Source organism: Manis javanica, chromosome 8, assembly GCF_040802235.1.
Source record: "Manis javanica isolate MJ-LG chromosome 8, MJ_LKY, whole genome shotgun sequence".
Taxonomy (NCBI): domain Eukaryota; kingdom Metazoa; phylum Chordata; class Mammalia; order Pholidota; family Manidae; genus Manis; species Manis javanica.
The window spans coordinates 10,734,778-10,756,355 of record NC_133163.1 but is presented as its reverse complement, the minus strand read 5'-3'; the positions used below and the strand labels follow the sequence as shown (position 1 = coordinate 10,756,355).

At 37.6% G+C, this 21,578-nt stretch overlaps 1 protein-coding gene across 9 annotated transcripts in view; it reads left to right on the top strand.

Moving 5' to 3' along the window:
- Positions 1-21,578, top strand: part of UNC79 (unc-79 homolog, NALCN channel complex subunit) — a 238,393-nt gene that overhangs the window by 187,509 nt on the left and 29,306 nt on the right. For all 9 annotated transcript variants that reach the window (XR_012133711.1, XM_073241936.1, XM_073241935.1 and 6 more), the window contains 6 exons: positions 3,841-3,953; positions 4,042-4,127; positions 5,021-5,194; positions 8,544-8,612; positions 11,718-11,828; positions 19,723-19,827. Coding sequence is in view for 8 of the 9 variants with exons in the window: in XM_073241936.1 (XP_073098037.1) it covers positions 3,841-3,953; positions 4,042-4,127; positions 5,021-5,194; positions 8,544-8,612; positions 11,718-11,828; positions 19,723-19,827 (658 nt within the window). In the remaining variant the exon portion in view is untranslated. The remainder of the gene's footprint in view (positions 1-3,840; positions 3,954-4,041; positions 4,128-5,020; positions 5,195-8,543; positions 8,613-11,717; positions 11,829-19,722; positions 19,828-21,578) is intronic.

The following is a 21,578-nucleotide window of genomic DNA, read 5'->3' as shown; positions in this document are numbered from 1 at the left end:
GAGGAGAGAGGGACTTCCCTTAAGAAATGATATTTAAACTAAGATCTGAAAAAAATGAGTTGGGTTTAACTATGCAGAAAGTTATGGAAAAAGCATGTGCAAAGATCCTGAAGTGGAAAAGAAATTCGTGTGTAGGAAGAACTATGAAATGGCCAGTGTGGCTACAGCGTAGGGACGTAAGCTCTTGCTGAGATTGGCTTGCCAAGGGCAGGACTTCTTTATATGTCCTGAATACCAGTCCCTTACTAAATATGTTTTGTGAGTATTTTCACCCAGTCTGGTGCTTGTCTATTCCTTTTCTTAATACATATTTTGATGAGAAGTTTTAAACTTAGATGAAGTCTTAATGCTTTAAAATTCAAAACAGTTTATGATTATTGCTTCCTGTTTGTCTAAGGAACCTCTCTGCCTAGTCTCATGTCAAAAGGATATTTATTCTCCAATGTTTTCCTCTAAAAGTCTTAAGGTTTTAGCATTTATATGTAGCATTTATATGATCCATCTCAAACTGATTTTTATGTATGGGGTGAGGTACAGGTTGAGTTTCCCTTCTATGCATGCAGACATCCAATTATTTCGGCACCATAGGAAAAAAAAATTTTTCCCTTTCTCCATTGGGTCACTTTTGTGTCAAAATCAAATGAGCATCTTAGGGTTGATCTATTTCCAAGCTGTCCATCCTGTTCCATTGGTCTCTATGTTGATCCTTAAGTTGGCGCCACACTCTCTTGATTGCTATAGCTCTGTAATAAGTTTTGAAGTCTGATCATGTGATTGCTTCAACTTTGTCACCTTTTTCAAGAAGATTGATTTGGCCATTCTAGATCTTCACATTTCCATGTAAATTTTAGAATAAGCTTCTCAATTCAGTGAGAAAAATACCTGCTAGGATTGTATTAAAATTATAAATCAATTTGGGGATAATTGACATTATAAAACTATTGAGTCTTTCCTGCAATGGTGGTGGTGGGGGGTGTGAGGACTTGATAATATGGGTGAATGTTGAAACCACAATGTTGTTCATGTAAAACTTCATAAGATTGTATATCAATGATACTTTAATTAAAAAAAAGAGTGAAAAAAAATAGTAACATAAAGAGAAAACTATTGGAATGGTATGAGATTGATGAGACTTTAAAAAAATGAGTTCATAAATTCATGGATAAATATTACTTATCCCTAGCAAGAGAAGGTAGCATTAATTTTATTCCTATTTTTCTATTTTCCTTTTTTTTGGTAGTACTAAGGTACTTGGTTCACGTAACATATTGATAATGGAAGGAGTCTGATATACCATTGTCGCATTAATTCTTTAAAGACCTTCCAGTCGTGTGCTGCAACTCCCATCATGATCCCATCAAAAATTATTTTCGATGATCTAGCAATTTAGTTGAAAACAAAAAACTGAAAACCATTCGATGTCCCCATGTTCCCCACATGGATAATTAGATTTCAAGTTACAAAACTGTTTGGAAACTTAAGGTTTTAAATCCCACTGTGAGAAGGGTGGTTGTGAAAGGGGAGGACGGGAGAGACAAAGGGCTTGAGAAGCTCTGTTCTTGAGCAGATCAATATTAAACAGCAGGACCTGTGGAAGTTTGGGATCTGTAATCTAATTCCTTTAAAACCACCCATGTGCCTGTGGGATCTTCCTGTAACGTTGTCAATGTGTACCCAAGTGTATGCATAACCCAGCTTAAAGACTGCACAGTTACATCATCAGTATGGTAAAAAGCTAACATTTATTAAGCCCCTATTCGTACCACTTGTGCTTAACTCTTTACATATATGCTATCTCATTTGATTCTTACAACTCCCTTGGATGAGAAAACCACTTAACAGTAAAGCTCCTTGTCCAAAGTTTCACAGCGTGCAAGAGCCAGCATATGGATTTGAACACAGATCGTCAACCTTACCAACTAACTTACATTGGTTAATTCGGTTCAGGATACATCTAGTATAGGGGGTCCCGCAAGACACTGGTTACTGCTTCTGAGCTTAGTGCTCTAATCATAGGTCTCTCTTCAGTATTTTTTAAGTGATTGAAAAATGTAGAGTATGTATGGTTAATAAATATGCAAACTGCATAAAACTGGAAGAGACAACCGAAAAAAAAATATTGAGTCTTTCGATTCATGAACATGGTGTTTATATTCTCATTTCATTATTTTTTGTTTCGCTCAGCAATGACTTGTGACTTTCAGTGTAGAAGTCTTGCACATCTTCCTCAATTTATTCCCAAGAATTTTATATTTTTAACACCAATGTTCATGGAATTCGTTAAAATTCCACTTTCCCACTATTTGTTACTGGTATATAACTATACGACTGAATTTTTGTACTAACATTGCAGTGTAATAGGCTAAGTTCACTCATTTGTTGTAGCAGATGCTTTTTAGATTCCTTCATCTCTAAAAGCATTTGTATGTTTTGTAAAAAATCATACCATCTGTAAACAGTGACAGTTCCACTTCTTTCGGATTTGCATGCCTTTTGCTTTTTTATTACCCTCTGGCAGTGATCAGGACCTCTAGTACAATAACAAAGATGCCAGTGAACATCCCTGCCTTTTTCCTGCTCTTACAGGAAAAACATTTAATATCTCACCATTAAATATGTTTGCTACGGGTTTTCATTGCTGCCCTTTACCAAATTGAGGACGTTTCCTTCTATATCTAGTTTGCTGAGAGTATATCATGAATATATGCTGAGTTCTGTCAAATGCATTTTCTCTATCTGTTGAAATAATGAATGTTTTTTGCCATTTATTCTTTAATGTATTGAATTCCATTGGTTGGTTTTTGACTAGTGCGTCATTCTTGCAGTCCTGGAATAAACTCTATTTGGTCCATCATCCATTTTATCTATAGTTGGATTCCATGTCTGTGAGGACTGTCAGTCTTTTTTCTTTTCTTTCCTTTTTTTTTGTTCCTTAGTGTTTGTTTTGTTTTTGTTATTTCTTTTTTTGTAGTGACTTTATATGATTTTAGTTTTAGAGCTATGCTAGTCTCCTAAGATAAGTTAGGAAAGGTTCATTCCTTCCCTAATTTTTGAAAGAGTTTGTGTAAGTTTGGTGTCATTTCTTCCTGAAAAATATTTTGACCTACAGGGTTGAAGCAGCATTTCAGGGTAGACATGGCATTATGAAACAGTGTAGGTCAAGGGGGACTTTTTACCAGTTGTCCATTTGGGTGCTTTGATTTCCTCTTTCTTCCTTCTTGTAACTCATCTCCTAACCACCTCTGGGAACATCCTTTTTGATGCTTTGGTCCGAGGGGCAGGGCCACGTAACCATCTCTCAACTCCCTCTTTTGACGGGCATTACAGAGGGTAAAGAGGAAAACTGTGCGAAGTCCTATTCTCTGTACAAGTACCAGCTCAGATGCCCCAAGGAAACTTCCCATATCTCCCACTAGGCACGAACATCTCCCTCCCTGCATACTTCCTCCGAGTAGCTCTTTTCTTAGCCAGTGACACTTTCTGGGAGGATCTTGCTGATAATCTTCATCCTAGATGCCAGTCCCGACATTGCCACTCTCTGGCTTTGTGGCCTTTGCAGGTCACCTTTTCTCTGGGCCTCGGAGCCCTCATCTGTACCCTGCGGTGGCTGGAATTAGTTTGGGACCACTGGCATCTCCTGGCTCTATGTTTCTAAAAACTTATTGTTAACAGGGATTCCCTGTGACTACAGCGTTTCATCTTGCTGATAAACATTACGAGATAGTCCATAAGAGAATTGGTGTGTAGGTGCCCGAACTCTAAATAAGTAAGTGCATAAACACCTAAACTCACGCTGCTTGTTTCATGATTCCTTCCCTTTCTGTCCCTGTTCAACGCCAGCATGATGGTTCCTGGCAATGCAGCAGGGGTGGCCAAGCAGTTCCTGCGCTGCATCTTCCATCAGCTGGCCCCCAACGGCATCTTCCCGCAGCTGTTCCAGAGCGCTATCAAAGGTAATTCATCCGCGGGGGATCCAGGCTCCACACACGTGGCTAGTTGCCGGAACCCGCACGCCACTAAATCTGATTGTTGACTTTCCAGATGGGACTTTTTTACGGACCTTAGCCACTTCTCTGATGGACTTCAATGAACTGAGCTCTATCGCAGCTCTCAGTCAGCTCTTGGAGGTAGGTCTGTTTTGATGACATCCTAAGCCCCTGCCGAAATCTCTGCTGAGGAAGAAATTCTAAGACATTTATTTAAAAAATTAAATTGAAACAACTTTTTCATTTGCAATGTCAAATTCTAAGTAACTTAAAAATTTTTAATTAAGAAATAAAAATCGCCAACGCATAAGAACATGTCAATTGGACATTGCTGTTTTGCATGGATTTACTATTTATTTAAAGCTTCTGGTCACCTCAACTCCACGGTGGGTGGATCCCGGCTGTTGAGCACTCACCTTCCCAGGACTCCCCAGCTTTTCCATGGAGTAGGTTGCCCTGTATCGTAAGACCTGGGTTCAAGTCTCAGCTTCACTGTCTATTCGTCGTATCATGAGATCTGGATTCAAATCCTGCTTACTTGCTGTATCACGAGGCCTTAAGTCAGTTCTTAGCTTCACTTCTTAATCATATCGCCAGGCCGTTTCTTGTCTCCCCACCTCTCCTTATTAGCTTTCTCAATTAGCTGGGCTGGGTGACGGATTGTCGCGGACTCTGTTGTTGCTCATGTATCCTGAAGTCTGTTTTTGGCCCGTGAAGTTTCCAGCAAGAATCAGCAATGTGTCTTCTTAGCATCCAACCCTGCCAGTTGTAGATCCTTAAATGTTTCTTATTTCTTGCTCACATTTTAGCTTCTCTCAGAGTCAAAGATCACAAGTTTCCCACCTGTTTGTCTGAATTTGTTGATTTTTCTTTGTACTCCTTCTGCCAATTACAATGTGACCTAAATGGTAGACACATAACACGTTTTTTTTTTAGCGTGAATATGTGATTTTTAAAGGGTCATCTTCACCAAATAGCTGTATGAATTCCCATGCTGTTTCAGCAGTTGATTGCCTATGCTTTTGTGTTTTTAGGGTCTAAATAACAAAAAGAATTTACCAGCAGGGGGTGCTATGATACGCTGTTTGGAAAACATTGCCACCTTCATGGAAGCTTTGCCCATGGATTCTCCTAGTAGCCTCTGGACCACAATTAGCAACCAGTTTCAGACGTTTTTTGCCAAGCTGCCTTGTGTTTTGCCTCTGAAGGTAAGCTGAACCCAGGATTTCATTTTAAATCACTTTCTTCAAGTTTACAGACCATCTGCTTGCAGAGAAGCAGGGTCTTGGGTGATTTAATGTCTTAAAAGGGCTTTAAGGAATCTCTGTTAGCCATGGATTAGAGAGTATTATTTAGGTGGTTTTCTCCAAATATTACAGAATGACAGCAATATGCAGTGAGTGTTTTGACTTAGTGATTTCATATGCAGTTGATTTTTTTTTAAAAGGAAGACATTAGTGGGTTGTGATTATCTAGAAATTTTTCTCAAGTGGATATTAAATAAGTACATAATTAAAAAAGTCATTTTGTCTAAAAGGAGACCAGACACATAATATAAAGTTTTACTTTTGGAGAAATAGCTAAAGGAAAAGCATTGCTGGTGTGTTTGTGTACTTGCAACACCAAGGTGACACTTCTGTCCGGCTGCACCCTCCCAGCATACAACACGCAGTTACCTGGCTGGAATTCTTGTAGCCTAAGGAACATTTTCAACACGAGCCTATTAAATGCAAAAGCAGAATCCTATCCTGTTAAAAACTGGAAGAGACCTATAAAAAAAATCCTGTCCAATGTTTTAATGCCCTTGTCTAGCTCGGATTAGCACATAGTCTACAGGCACACACCTGATCATCTACATTTGCCCTCTTACAGCACTAAACTATGTTTTCTACCTTTATCTTGCATCTACCTACCACTTCAGCATTTTATTAAAAATAAAAATAATAATAATAATAAAGGGAGAAATGTGGGATCCACATATAAATCAAGTATAAAAATCAAACGAATATTCATATTTGACCTGATTGTTTACAGTTCATAATGCATGATCAAAACCAAAAGTTTCTGTGATGACTGCCCTTGTACTGTTCACCATGTAAGAACTTATTCACTATGTAAGAATTTGTTCACCATGTAAGAACTTGTTCGTTATGCTTCAGAAGACTGGAGACTGACGAGAATTAGGCTTGGGGTGGATTAATAATTGTGCATTGAGCATTGACTCCCCTATACAGAATTTTATTGTTGTTAACAACCATTTGATCAATAAATATGAGAGATGCCCTCTCAAAAAAAAAAAATCCTGTCCAGTGCCCCCATTTTCCAGATGAGGGAACTATGAACTCAGAGAGATGGTGTCAGTGTGAAGGTGAGAACTCAAGTCTCCTGACTCCCAGTCCAGTGTTTTTTCCACTAACAGACTCCCAGAGTCCTTCTAAAGCAGGGGTGAATTAAAGGCATTTAGGTCTCTGTTGTAGAGAGAAAGGAGGTGGCTGGTAGCAGTCCATGCTTATGTCCTTAAACCTCATTTGCTCCAGAACAACTGTGTGCTTTATGCAGATCATAGATTAAAATACTCAGCTCTTAACAAAAGTAATCACTTGTTGATCTGATAAGTGAAGTTGCATGTTGGCAGCACCACTTCCGAAATGGGTATTACATGTATGCAAAATGTTTAGGAAGACCAATCACCTCTGATAACACTTTTCCAGATTGGCAGATTTGGAAAATAGGACCCCCTGATAGCATCTGTAAGCATGATAATTCAAGGACCCTTAGCTTGGTGTGTGCTGCTTTCTGTGAGTTTGAAGTTACTGTAAGAAGCAGAAATACTATGATCTTTACCACCTCTCACATCCTGTGACCCTTGTCTTCCCACACATTTGGAGTAGCTGAATAAATCCAAGCAAAGAGGATTAGTACTTTGAAAGCATGTATATAGCTATAGTACACACACACGTAGGAAATCAAGTGGATGTATTTTAACATAGCCATGTGGAACTTCCCTAGGACCAAAGAGCCAGCCATTCAGGGCCATTTACTGCTTATGAAATACACACTTGAAGAGCCGGGGTGGGGCAGGCATGGCAAATTCAAGTGCCTGTAGACTGATGATACATTCAAAATATTTAGCTTGAACACTTACCAGTTGGGAGTATTGCCAGCTATAAACAACTGGTAAGCCTAATTTGTGACATTCAGCTCTGCCCACAGGGACCCTGACTGCAAGGTTAATGAGTAAGTGTAGTGAGATAAGATAATGAGGAGAATTGAAAACCTTGGGAACTGGAAAGCACCAGTCCCTTCTAACGGGAAGGGGTCAGCTGTATTCCAGCCAGTTATGTGGGAATGAAGGCATTATTTTGTTGGCCTTCTCATGTTTTCCAAGTTGATATTTCCTGATTTTTAAAACACTATGGAGACCTGCTCAGCAGCCAGTTTTCAGCCCCTGGTTTAAGGGAATATAAGTGTCACATCAATTCTGGTAGGCATTGAGCAGATTAAGTAGACTAATGGTTTCCTTAGAAGGTGCTTGTGAAATACTTCCAGAATTTATATAAAAAGTTGCCTTGCTAGAGCCCGTCTGGGCAGTGCCTCTGATCAACTTCTGTTTTGCTTTTAGTCTCTGGGAAAAATACCGAGCCATTGAGAAACCTTCTGTAGTTTGCTCTCATCAGTTAAGACAAATGAATCTCAAATTTCGGTGTGGATCAATGTCCCTGTAGAACTTGCTAAAAAGCAGGTTCCTGGGCCTTAATCTGAGAGTTTCTGATTCAGGGGTGCAGCCTGAGGATCTGTATTCTAACAACTTTCCAGATGGTATAGGGATGGTCCAGGGATTGTACTTGGAGAACCACTGGCTTAGTTTGTACTATCGTAAAGAGGGTAATATTGTACTTAGCTGCAGAGCTTTATAATCTGCTAGTGTACTATATTTATAATGTTAAATAATACCATTGTTTATTCTTGCTGTAACATTTTCCCCCAATCCCAGTAAACTCAATTTAAAAAGTACATTTTGATGTAGAGTGCCAAAATTCAACTCTATTTAGATTTGTGAGGCATGACTTTCTCTTCTAAGAATTTTACTGCCTTTTCCAAGGTTTTGTAGAGAGAAAGGGCAGATAAAACTGGTTCTTATGTGGACTAATAAGCCTAATGGTTTTAAGTCTCTGTAGTAGTATTTTTTTTTCAATATGGCCTTTCATAAGTCTGTGTACCTCTTTAGAGATGGACACAGAGATGGATATTACCCCATCCGTCTGTCTGCCTGTCCATCTATCCATCCAGTTCTTTATCCAACTCTGTAATTGATTTAATTTTAGTTATATCTTTGATAAATAGTTTAGGAGCTGTATTTAATTATTTAATATTCTTTTAATTAATGACTTAATTAAGTTTTAAAACCTGAAAATGATTTTTTTTCAACAGGAATATATGGCATGGAAAAACTATAAGGAAGTAGCTATATTTCAGATTTTTTTCTTAGAAAATATATGAAGCAAAAGATATATTAAGAAGGGTACTGAATTTTACTTTTCTCATATTTGTTCACAGTGTTCTTTAGATTCCAGTTTGAGAATTATGATTTGCCTCTTGAAGATACCCTCCACCAGTGCCACAAGGGTATGTATGTTTCAGAAAAACAACCAGTTGGTTGTTCAGTTATTTTTTAACCTAGAAAGACAGGCATGTAGCAATACTAAAGAAATAGTTACTAAATACTGAATGCTTCACTTTCAAACTCCTTGAAAGTGTCTAGTATGAAGAGCTCTAATATGTCACAATATCAATTTTTAAAATTGGTTCTTTTAATTCTGAACCATGTCCACCAGTCCATCCTCCATATTGCAAACGAAGTGATCCTTCTAAACACAGATCTCATTGCGATGGCTCCTTGCTTTAAAATCTTTGATAACTTCTCATTTCCTTTAGGATAATGTCCAAATTGCTTAATGTGGCATACAAAAAGGTACTTCCTTAATTTGCCAGCCTACTTTTCCAATTTAGTCTTTGGGATTTGTCCCATCCCCCATGCCTCCTGAGTGCTGTCACAGTCATTGTATCATCCTCAAAACAACAACCACTGTTGGTTGAGCACTTACCATATGGCAGGCATTATGCTAACTGCTTTACATTTATAATCTTATTTAATTTCATACTTCCTTGCCTTTGCTTAGGCCATTTCCTTTGCCTGAAATGCTTTATACCCTTGTCAATGAGGTGAACTCCTCATTCTTCAAGATGAGAATTTGATTTGCATAGAACTAAAAAAATACCTGGCTATATTTCTGGGCTGCCTCATAGCAATGGTGCAATAGCTTGTCATGCAATGGCTTGTAACCGCCAGGAAGGAACGTCCCCTGTGACTTCTTACCTTTACTGTGCTTTTATGGACACAGTTTATGCTGAAAAGTTACAGGAAGATCATTTGGTCTCATCTGCTTATTTACAATAAGGGAACAGGCTCAGACAGATAAGGATCTTGACCAGAGTCACATAGCTGGTTAGTAGATTTGAGACAAGAAAGGTCCTTGATTTCAAGTTCCTTGATTTTTCTCTTGTACCACATCCCCACAGCACCGTGATGCTTTGCTAGATAAAAGAGCAAGTTTTTGTATAGGTTTGAATTCAGGTTTCTCTTTTTGGCCAATGAAGATGCATTCTATACCCAGTGGAAACATGTTCCTGTCCCCATTCATCTGTCATCAGTGTTTCAAGACAACATTTATACAGTGCAAAGAGTACTGAGTCAACAGTACTATTTCAAAGAGTTTAAGATTTTTCAACTAGAAAGCAGTACATGGGTTTCTGTGGGAAATACAAACAAATAAGAGACATAATTCCTATCTCCAAGGGCAACTGACACACAACAAATTTGTTTTTGTATTAATAAGGAAAAAGGACCTCAGAAATGTTCATATCTTTTGATTTAGTCATTCCTCTTCTGGGAATCTATGCCAAGGAAGAAAATAAAGATTCAAATTCCATGCAAAAACATTTATTGGGACTTTTTATAATAAAATGTGACTTCTGTGGCCATTAAAATGGATGATTATGAAGAATTAAATAGCATTGGAAATTTCTTATGTGATTATGTTAACAAAATGAAATTAACAAAATGTACGATTGTGTTATGTGTAAGATTTCAACTGAGTAAATTGGTGTGCAATGAAGAAGGGAAATACAGGTGACCCTTGAACAAGGTGGGGGCAGCTAGGAGTGCTGGCCTGCCATGCAGTTGAAAATCTGCACCTAACTTTCAGCCCCTCCAGAACTTAATTACTAATACTCTGTTGACCAGAAGCCTTAATGATAATACAGTTGATTAGTGCATATTTTGTGTATGTGTTATATACTGTATCCTTACAATAAAGTAAGCTAGAGAAAAGGAAATGTCTTTTCAAATTGTCACAAATCTCCAAAAAACTTTCCAATATCTTTATTGAAAACATGAAGCATGTAAGTGGACCTGCATAGTTCAAACCTGTGTTGCTCAAGGCTCAATTACATCAGAATGTTATCACTAGTTAGTGGGATTATGGATGACTTTTATCTGTGCTTTCCTAGAGATCCTGCATTTGGAATTGAGCATGTAGTTATAGTCCAGATGGGACTGTAGAGACTGAGAAGTAGTGGAAATCATGGCATGGAAGTTTTTTGGAGCCCAGTTAAAATCCTGCCTTCCCTACAGAGCCATCCTACCCCTGGAAATTGCCCTGGCATTTGGGTTTGAATTTCACTGAATAGCTACATGGCCTTAGGCAAGTTGCTTGCCTACTAAGCTGCCTCAGCAGAAGAGACACTGAAGTGTCAGAGAGTTATGGTGTGGATCACAGCTAACAGCGGTGGAGGGCTGACTGTTGCCAAGTGCTTTACATACATTACTTCCTTTAATTCTTACAACACCGCTAATGAAGTGGGCATCATTAGAGTCCTCATTTTACAGAGGAGAAAATTAAGTCCAGAGAGGTTAAATCACTTATTCATGATCACAGAGAGCTAGAGTTTGAAAACACTTATGTGAGTTTCCAGAACTTGTGTCATTAACTGTTATATTGTCTCCCTAGGATTGTTATAAGAAATTTGAATGAGGTAAATTATAGACACTTTTATACAGTGTCTAAGTCTGCCTGATACTTTGTAGGTGCTCAGGAGCTGTTTCTAAATGACTTAAGAAAGCAAACAGCTCTAAAACTGACCTGCTATGGGTGGGGTTCCCATGGGGAAACCAAACTGGTAATGTCTCCCCGATAAACATTGGCAGGAAGCTGGGTCATGATGAATTTTATCTAAGCTAATAGTGCTTTGGTACTTCATGCAAGAGTAGTTTGTGCCACTAAACTGAGAGGACAGGTTTCCAGGGGAGCTGGATCCAGTGAACCCATAGGTGTTAGAGATTCTGAGAAATAAAGTGGAAGATGCTAATAAAAACCTCACAGAGTCTTGATTGCTGGGGTTGGACATGAGGAGAGGATTGGAGTTATGCAGGTTTATAAATGATGCCTCCTGGAAAAATGGATTCGTTTTTTAGCACTAAGGTGATTCAATCACGCTCTTTGAGCCATTGATTGAAGGGGCAGTTCTGTTCTTTTTAGAGTTGGTACAGTAGTTAGCTGGTCACAGATTTTAAATAAAAATGATCCCATTAATCAAAGTATCATTACACCTTAATATTTTTGTAATGAAAGAATCATCAATTTATTTTTTTTGGCCCTAATCTCATTGCAGAGTTTGTTGGAGCCATTTTCAAAACTGCTCAGCTTTGTCATTCAGAATGCTGCCTTCACTTTGGCCTGCCTGGTGGAGGTGTGTGGGCTATGTTACCGAGCTTTCACTAAGGTAAGGTTGCATGTGGAAAACTGGCAGAAACATCTTCTTTCTAATCAGTGTCAAATCCCTGTTAGGCTAATTGCTTCAGTATAGTTAAAAATAGTAATTCTGCTAAGGTCTAACAAATATCATTGGAAAGAAACACTTTACACACACACACACATAAAAAGTATGTCTTAAATATGCATATTTGGAGAACTGAGGGTCATATGGTTTAGAAGAAAAGAGGTATTTTGAATGAAATGAGATAATGGTTTAAATGACCTCTTGAAGTCCTTTTCAAGTTCACCATCCCATGATTAGCAGGCAAGCCATCATTACATATCATTTTTATACCCAAAGTAGAAAAATATCAGCTTGTCATTTGTAAAAGCCGGTGGAGAGCTCTTTAATTCTCATCATTTGTCTGTCTTCCCAGTTCTGGGTTCTTGGCCTCTGAGATTATAATCTCATCTATTGTCATCTTGCCTTAATAATGGTTTCTCTATTACACTATCCTTAGTATCCCCTGCCCCACCACTGAGGAAATGGAAAAGTACTGTTTTCCCAGTACATAAAGCAGCCTTGTTGGTGCTGGTAGACACTGTCCTAAAGGAAAAGCAGAAAGCAGTGCAAATTGGGAGCATTTCTGTCCTTAAAAACAGTACGCAAATGACACTCTTCCAATTTCCACATTTTCCAAGTTTGTTTTCAGTGGGATCTCTGTTTGTGTTGTTCTGTCTAAAACATTCAGAATGCTCCTTTATTCATGTTGTCCATTTCTATAAACCCTTTATTTCCCTCATAAGAATCTGACTTTAAATTAAGGCTTTCATTCTATTTAAAACACTTTTGTTTCCTTTCTTACTATCTAGTGTCCATTCTGCCATTTAAGTATTCCATGACAATCTTCTTTAGTCCTTCTGATTATAAACTATTTATTACTCTGCCTAGAATAATATGTTTCTAACTACCAAAATAGTCAACATCTTTTTCTTCTTTCAAAACCTTCCTGAAAAAATAATTTCTTCCTTTTTTTCCCACATAAAATAATAGATCTCTAAGACATAGCACCAAATATGATGAAAAGAGACTACTTTTAGAAGTCAATTTGTTTATTTAGTTTTTATTTGATTTGCTTGAATTATAAATTTGTTTAAGGGATAAACCATCAGGAGATTGTACTTTCTGTGTTATATGCTACACGTATTGATTATAGGGGCCTTCCACTATTTCAAATTCAAGATATTCTGTATTTTGAATATTCACTGTACATTTTATCCCTTCATAATCTAGTGGTCTTCAGTGGCCTCCCACTTCCTGTTGTCATGTACCCTTCCTCATTTCTGCAACTCAAAATGACTATTACTTGTAGAAAGCTTCAATTTGGGTGTACCACCTTCTTCATAGATAATTAGAAACTATAAGAAATAGTTAAAGAAACAGCAGTATCTAATTGAGCTTTCTTCCTTATTTAACCAAAAGAAAAGGCATGGAAAGGTAAGGGCCTTGGAGACTTTTCTGTTTGGGAATATGGCAAAATTGAAGTGCTGGATGAAATGTAATAAACATGACTTTAAATGTGTAGCCAATTTTATAAGAATGAAAGGGGCAAAAATGAAGAGGGAATAAAGAACCAGTATGGTAAGCACATAAGCTGATATTGTAGCAACCTTGGGGTAGGGAGTTGTCTTGGTAACTTAGTGGCTTGGGCTTTAAAGCACCACACAGAGAAAGGAGATGAGGCCTTGGGCTATTCAGAGTGGGAGCTAGAGTTGAGATGTCCCCAGCAGAAACTCAGAATGCTTGAAAGATTATACATTCCATAAAAGGGTGATTTGGGAAGAATATATTCTTATACACAGGTGACAAAGAATGGGATCTGTCTGAGCCTGGGAACTGAGAGAAATATTTATAGTCTCCTTTGAGAATTAGTGAACATTAGCCTATCTTTGAACATGTTTAGATTTTGGTTCATAATATCTGCATGCTTTGTGCACCCCCAAACCGAATAGTGAAGTAACATTGGTGCTAAGCAAGTAATAGCATTGGTGTATCTGGCAGAAGCAAGTTCAAAATCAATCTGGAGAGATATGCCTTCAACCTATACCCAACAGGATTCCCATAATTAAAATCCTGATGCACATGAACTCACAAATTAAAATTACAAAACATATGAATAAATAATCTGCCATGAGCTAGATTAGCAAGTCAACAGTAAGATTATTTCCCATAAGGAAGTCGAGTATTAAAACTACATCATAGAGACCATAAAAACATACTTTAAATGATAAGCATGTGAAGGGTGAATTAAAAACAAGAAGAGATCTAGTCCTTTCAAAATCAGATAGATTTGAACCAAGTAGAAATCTGAGGATTGAAAGTCACTGACATAACAGCAAATTAGACATAGCCAAAGGGGGAATTGTTGAAACGGAAAATAGATTTGAAGAAAAATACAGAATGCATCAAAGAGAGAAAGAGGCGAAGAATTTAAAGAGGTCTAACATGTACCAAGTATGTGTTTCAGAAATGGGGACATAGTCTTCTTATCAATTCTACAATGGATAAAAATTATTAATGTTCTGATTCAGGAATCACAATGAGGCCTCCAAGTATTATAAATAAACTAAAATTTTACCTGCTCAAGTCATAGTCTACATGAGTAGGTACAACTTGGCATAATAGCCAAGACAATTAAAATATCTTAAGAACAACCAAGAGAAAAGACACTGGAGAGAGAAATTGGCAACAAACTTCTAAACAGTACGGTGGAAGCCAGAAGATAATGGGAAGAATGTCTTTAAAATTATGAGAAAAAATAACTGTCCACCTGGGATACTTTACCAGGTAAGCTATCATTTAAGAGTGAAGGCTAAATAAATAAACTATTATAAAATAATAAATTTCCTAATAGATTTTTACCTGAAAACAAGTACTAAAAGATATAATAAGAACAAAATTGATCCAAGAAGGAAGGAGTGAAATGTGTTGAAGGAGTGATGCTCAAAGAAATTGGTAAAATGTAGAGATCTAAGTGATCATTGACAGTATAAAGCAGTAATAATAATAATGACTAATCAGATGGGTATGCAAACAAGATGACACTAACATACTGGATAATGATAATCCAAAGGATGAGACAGGTATGTGTGGTTGGGAACTGGAATTAAAGCATTCTATACATTGTTCACAAGAAGGTCAGGGATAGTGAGTAACTTTAAGCTTTTAAGAATACATGTATTAAGTGTAAAAACTCTGAAGGTCAGAAATGCAGTGATAAGTTCCAAATAGGTAGAGAAAAAAAGCAGGAATAAAAAGTCAATGAAGACAAAAATAGAATCATAGAACAAGCTGGAATACATACAACCAAGATGATAGGAATGAATCCATATATTCCAGTAATAACAATTAATATACATACCTTGGGCTTATTAGAGATTTTCATATTTGATTTAAAAGACCCAACTTCTTTGTTATTTGTAAGAGACACATGTAAAACACATTCAAAGACACTGAGAAAGTTTGAAAGAAAAAGGGTGAAAAAGATAATCCAGGCAACTAGTAATTTAAAAAATGCTGAATCTCGTAAATGGAATGTAAGTTGAAAATACTGTTATAAAGAAGGTTACCACAATATGATAAAAGGAGTAATTCACTAGGAAAATGTGACAACTCTAAAATTCTGTGCAGCTATATCCTCAATATATAAAACAAAAATGAATAGGAGTAAAAGAAAAATTGACAAAATCACAATCATAGTGGAAGTTTTTTTAATACATCTTTCAGTACTTGATAGGTCAAACACATAAGAAATGAATAAGACTAAACTATATTTGAACAATATAATGAGCAAATTGAATCCAGTAGACATACAAAGAATCCTGAATCCATCAATTTGAGATTGTATTTAAGAAAAAACATATGTGGAACATCTGTAAACACAGTACAGATATAATAGGCCACAAATAAAGTCTTAACACATACTGGGGAATCCATTTCAAAGAGACTAAATCAATAACAAGTCAATAACAATTATAACTGCACATAGGTGTTCAAGTGTGGCCTAAAAAAGAGCTCCACATCTCAGGAACATTGCTCACTTATAAGACATATTAGGTTTTATATGACTGTTGAGGCAGGTGTAGAGATTTGGAGCCTCTTGGAACACATGGAGCACATGTGTACACAGCTATACCCCATCCCAGCTACCCTCCAGGAGTCTTTGAGATTCTTCTCTAAACTACCCCCTGTTCTCAGAGGTATAAATCCTTTACTCCTGCCAGATTCTGACTGTAATACAGTCATTTTATCTACAGGACTGTTGTGTGTAGATTGTGACATGGAAGATATGTATGAGTGGGTAAGGGTGCATATGCAATGTACAGATGTGGCCAGGGCAGTTGACTGCAGGCCTCTGAAAACTCATAGTTTTTCAGGTTTGCAGTCATATGTTGATATGTATGTGTTACTTTTCTAATTTGTACAAAGGTACTGTGTGGGTTAATGGTATCTGAGACTTGCTATATTTTGAAATTAAAATGATTACTTTTAAATAATTCATAGATTAAAGGAGAAAAAAAGAAAATTTAGAAAAATGTTTAGAACTAAACAATTATGAAAATACTATATTCCATAAATTGAGATATATAGCCACAGTGGTATTTGAAAGAAAATATATAGTCTTAAATACCAATATTGGAAAAGAAGAAAATCTAAATGAGCTAAACAAGTCAATTTAAATTCAAGTAAGAATAACAGTGTAACCATTAGACTTTAAAGGAAGGAAATAGTAAAGATAAGAGCAGAAATTAATAAGTTACAAAACAGATATAGAGGATCACTACGACCAAAAGTGGGCTCTTTGGTTAGACTAATAAGATAGACAGGAACTTGGCAAGACTTACCAGGAGAGGTGGAGAAAGGACCCCGATCAAGAACATCAGCGATGAAAAAGGGAACATAACTGTAGACATTAGAGATTTAAGAAGGAACAACTTGATGCCAGTAAATTTGAGATCTTGGGCAATAGGACAATTTTCTGGAAAAATTGTAATATTTAACAATCAGGAAAAAAGGGTAACTAGACTTAAGTGATTAAAAAAATGAAATCGGTGGTTAAAAACCTTCCCAGTTTTAATGACAAACCTCCAGTAACATTTAAGGAGCAGAGTGAACTCTTTGCAAACAAACATACAGAGAGTAGAAAAAAGGGACTTTTCCCAACATACGTTATGAGGTAATAGACTTAATAACAGCCAGATGGAGGCAATGGAAGAAAGGAAAATTAAAGGCCAATTATACTTCTAAGTTACAAAAATTTTGAATGGATAATGGCAAATTAATGCATTAAAAATAAAGCCTCATGACCTAGTGAGGATTTTCATGAAATACAAGGATATTAGAACATCTGCTTAAATATTAGAATATCTGTTTAAATATTAGAACATCTGCTTATGCCACCAAGTTACTAGATTAAAGGGGAAAAAGCTTTTATTCTCTCAGCAGATATAAAAGAAGCATTCTATATAATTCAACATCCATTTATGATAAATCTTGTCAAACTAGGAATAGAAGGGAACTTCCTTAACTTGATAAAGGGTGTCTACCAGAAACCTCTAGGAAATGTTATACTTAATGGTGAAGTGCTAACAGTAGTCCTATGAAAATCATAAAAAAGACAAGAATGTCCATTATCACTGCTTCTATTCATTGTGGCCCTGGAGGTCCTACTCAGTTCAGTAAGACAAGAAGGAAAAATCAAAGGTATACGGATTGGAAAGGAAAAATAAAACTCACTTTTCATAGATGATGTGGTTACAAATGAACAGAAAGGAACTACCTACGACACTGTTTTATAACTCTTTTATGAGAGTTTAGCAAGAATTCTAGATAAAAATGAATACCCAGAAATCAACAACCTTTAATATTCAGATATGAATGAATATAAAATGTATTTTTAAAATTTCATTTGTTGTAGCAGCAAAAAATAAATCTAACAAAAATGTCAAAGAACTTTATGGAGATAACCAGAAAATTTTTATTAAACATTAAGAAATGGAGACAGGTCTCATGTTCATGGATGAGGACCCAGCATAATAATGACAGCTAATTCTCACAAAATAATGTATGCATTTAGTGTAATTTCAATAAAAATCCTAGACTTTCCCTCTTGATAATGATGGGCTAGGAAATATGAACCTTTCTTCTCACTTAACTTAGTTAAAAAAATGTATTTTCTGAAAACTTTTTAAAGGCATCCAAATGCCAACTTGATATAGAAGAATCACCAGGCTAAGATCTGGGAGAGCATGGAAATACAGAGATGTGACCCTGGCACCAAAGGCCATTTTTGCCCTTGGGGTGTTTGCCTGTCTGAAAGATGTGACTCAAAGGCTGAACTGTAATTCTGGAAGGTCCAGGATGCTAGAGGAACGAAAGTCAGAATCCAGGATCTACAAAGAGCAGGGACTCTGTCTAACACTGTACCACCCACTGCACTTTTGGACAGGACCACAAAGTCAGGGTAACCCAGAAATAAGCTTGGTCTCACATAGATGCAGCTCAGTGCTAAGGCCTTTGGTGGCCCAAGACTCTGCAAGGTTTATTATCATGTAACCCTGGATCACTAGTGCTTCCAGGTACCTGGAAAAAACAGAGAACTCTCTTTGGAGGAAGATACCATTTCAGTCCTCAATTTATTTCTACAAAAATTTTTTAAATCAAGCAGCTAGTATGCAAAGATAACCAGACATGAGGGGGCAAAATACCATGAACAAGAATGAGTGGAAAGAAAAGACAGTGGAAGCAGATTCACACGGTCTCTAGTTGCTTGATTGCAATCAAGAAAGGGCACATGGGGCCTTCTAAGGTGCTTAGGGCGTGCTGTTATTTGACCAGGGTGCTGATTACATAAGTGCTCAGTCTTTACTAATCCATTTATCTGTACACATATCTTTTACATACTTTTCTGTATGTGTTTTATAGGTGACAATAAGAAAGGCTTACAAAATCGAAAACAATCTAATGTGTCATTAATAGCAGGACAGGTCAATGAATTTTGGTATGTTCATACAACAAAATGTTATTAAGCTGTTTAATTGAAAGAACTAGGGCTACAGGTATCTATAAGGGACTAACTTCAAAAATATAATGAAGTAAAAAATTTTAACTTGAAAAAAGATATGTGCAGTATGATACCATTATGGAAAGTTAAAAAACATGCAGAAGTGGTGTTACACATTATAATGAAAGCATATGCACGTAGTAAAATATAAAAAACATGAAATAATACATTTCAGTGATAGATTCAAAATAGTGACTACTTCAAGGAAGGGAGAAAGGAGAACACTAGATAGGTAGTTTTTCACCTGTTTCTGTGGTGCTTGATATTATTTTTAAAATGTTAAATAAAGCAAAATGTTAAAATTCAACAATAGTCGGCGGTAGTGTAGAATATATTCCATGTCTCCATTTTTCTGTATACTTAAAGTAGTCCATTTAAAAAGTAAGTTCCTTAGCAGGGACTTGAGACCCTTTAAACAGTTGTGTAATGTTTCTCTTCCAGTTGTTTTCTACTGAGAAAACATTTTTAGATTTGTTTCATTTCTGCAGTCCTTGGGGCCTATCACTCCCTGTGAATAAGAGCCAAATCTCATGGTTTCAGTATTTGAAGAGATAGCCTATCTTTTTCTTATCCATTAAATTATGTGTTCTCAGTGCTTCAGTAAACTCATTACACACACAAAAGTGCCCTTTTAATTTTTCATTTTTAGTTTTAATTTTCTTAAGGGCAGTTTTTTAATGCATTTTTTAATTCTGCTTTTTATTTCTGATTATGTGAATCTCTTGGGAGCTCTTTTGACACACATCTATTCTAATTGAATTTTTAGAACTAGCTCACCTTCTATTTTGTTTTATTTAGGAGCGGGATAAGTTCTACTTGTCTCGCAGTGTTGTTCTAGAACTTCTTCAGGCCCTGAAGCTCAAATCTCCTTTACCAGATACAAACCTCCTTCTGCTTGTCCAGGTAGGCTTATGTGTTGTTTGTATAAGACCCACTTATGTTTGGGAAAATTGAAGAAGGTGTGGGGTATACGCATAAATCAAATATCTCTGCCCAGAAATGAGAAAATAACATAGCCTATATGAACCATAATCTAACTAATGCATTGTGATTGACACTTCCACTGGCTAAAAAAAAAGAAAAAAGGAGTATTTAATTTTGTTTCTACTGTGGATCTAGTTCTGGGAGGGACAAGAAGAAGAATGAAACAATAAATTTGTGTCCTTGAGAAATTTATAGTCTAAGTCAGTCCCAGGGGCAGCTCATTAACAGCTACCAGAATGGAGACGGGACTAATGAAGCCACCGCCGGGGGACCAGGCTGAGGTCTGATTGCAGAGTCACACGAGTGTGGATGGATCCCCAAATGTCTGTAAAGCACAAGTGAAGGTGAGGGTGGGCCTGCTGGAAACAGGCAAATGTCAGGATGTGCTGAGTGCTGCCAGTAAGGCAGGTGGGTGTGAAAGAATCGGCACCCGTGGGAGCTCAGAGGCAGAGGGACTTGAATGCAGATGAGGCGGGTTCTGGGGAACCTGCAAAGATTATGCCTTTGGTTATAGGGCTGCTTAGGAGGGGCTGAAGCCCTTCATCCCTGGCATCCTTAGCTCAGCATCTTAGATAGGTGTCCAGGTTTTGATTGCATGAGACAGGCTGTGTCTAGTGCCATGAGAGAGAGAGAGCTGTAAACAAAATCTTCGGGGGAAGTTCAGAACAGGAGGCATCCCACCTTATATGGTGTGAAATCAGGGGGGACTTGAAGGAAGTAGCATTTGAGCTGGGCCACAAGGGACTAGTGGGTACAGGTAAAAGTCTTTGCGTGGTGATGGGGTTCAGACCCAGAGGCTGACTGGATTCAAGCAACTGGGGAGGCTCTGGCAGGAAGGTAGAGTACGTTTAGGGATAATGAGATGAGGATGAGTTGAGAGAAAGCAGGCTGGCCTGGGTCAGATACGGGATCCGGTAGCCTGGGACCCCACCTCACTCTCCAAGGGCTGGGGCTGGGTTTAAAACTCGGCTATGAGCTACAGCTGGGACCAGGGTATCAGTCAGGCTGTCTTTGTGCAGAGTACCCAGGAACTGGGTCACTGCTATTTCAGTTCCCCCTGGCGAGGACTAAGACCAGTCCTGGAAGCTGGACCTGCAACGTTGAAGTTAAATGACTGAAGGAACCTGAATCTTAGGTACATTGGGTACCATGTGGAGAGAGGAAGAAGGAAACATTAATCAAGCACCTGTTATGTGCCAGGTGCTTTACATATTCCCTCCAGTTAGTCCTTACAGCCGTGTGAGATATTGGTTCTGTATTGCAGATGAGGAAACTGAGGCTCAGGGAGGTTCGGTGACTTGCGGAAGATCCCACAGCTGGCAGAAGTGGTGTCAGCATCTGACCACAAGTCTGTTCAGTGGGGAGCATAGCCTAGTAATGCAGGCTGTTTTCATCACTTGCCCAGATCACCAGAACCACTCTTAGCTGTCTGCACTGCCTTCATCTCTCCACACCAATCCAGTCTTCTGGCCTATGGCTGCCGGGAGGAATTTTGCTAAAACTGCTTTTTATCAGATCACTCCTTGCGTCAATACCAACAGTGACCTTACAGTGCCTGAACTGTGGAGGTCTTCCATCATCTGGCCACATTTGACTATTCAGTAGTACTACTGAGTAGTACTATTGAGTAGTATTTCCCACTATAAATGTTTACTGATCACCTCTCCTGG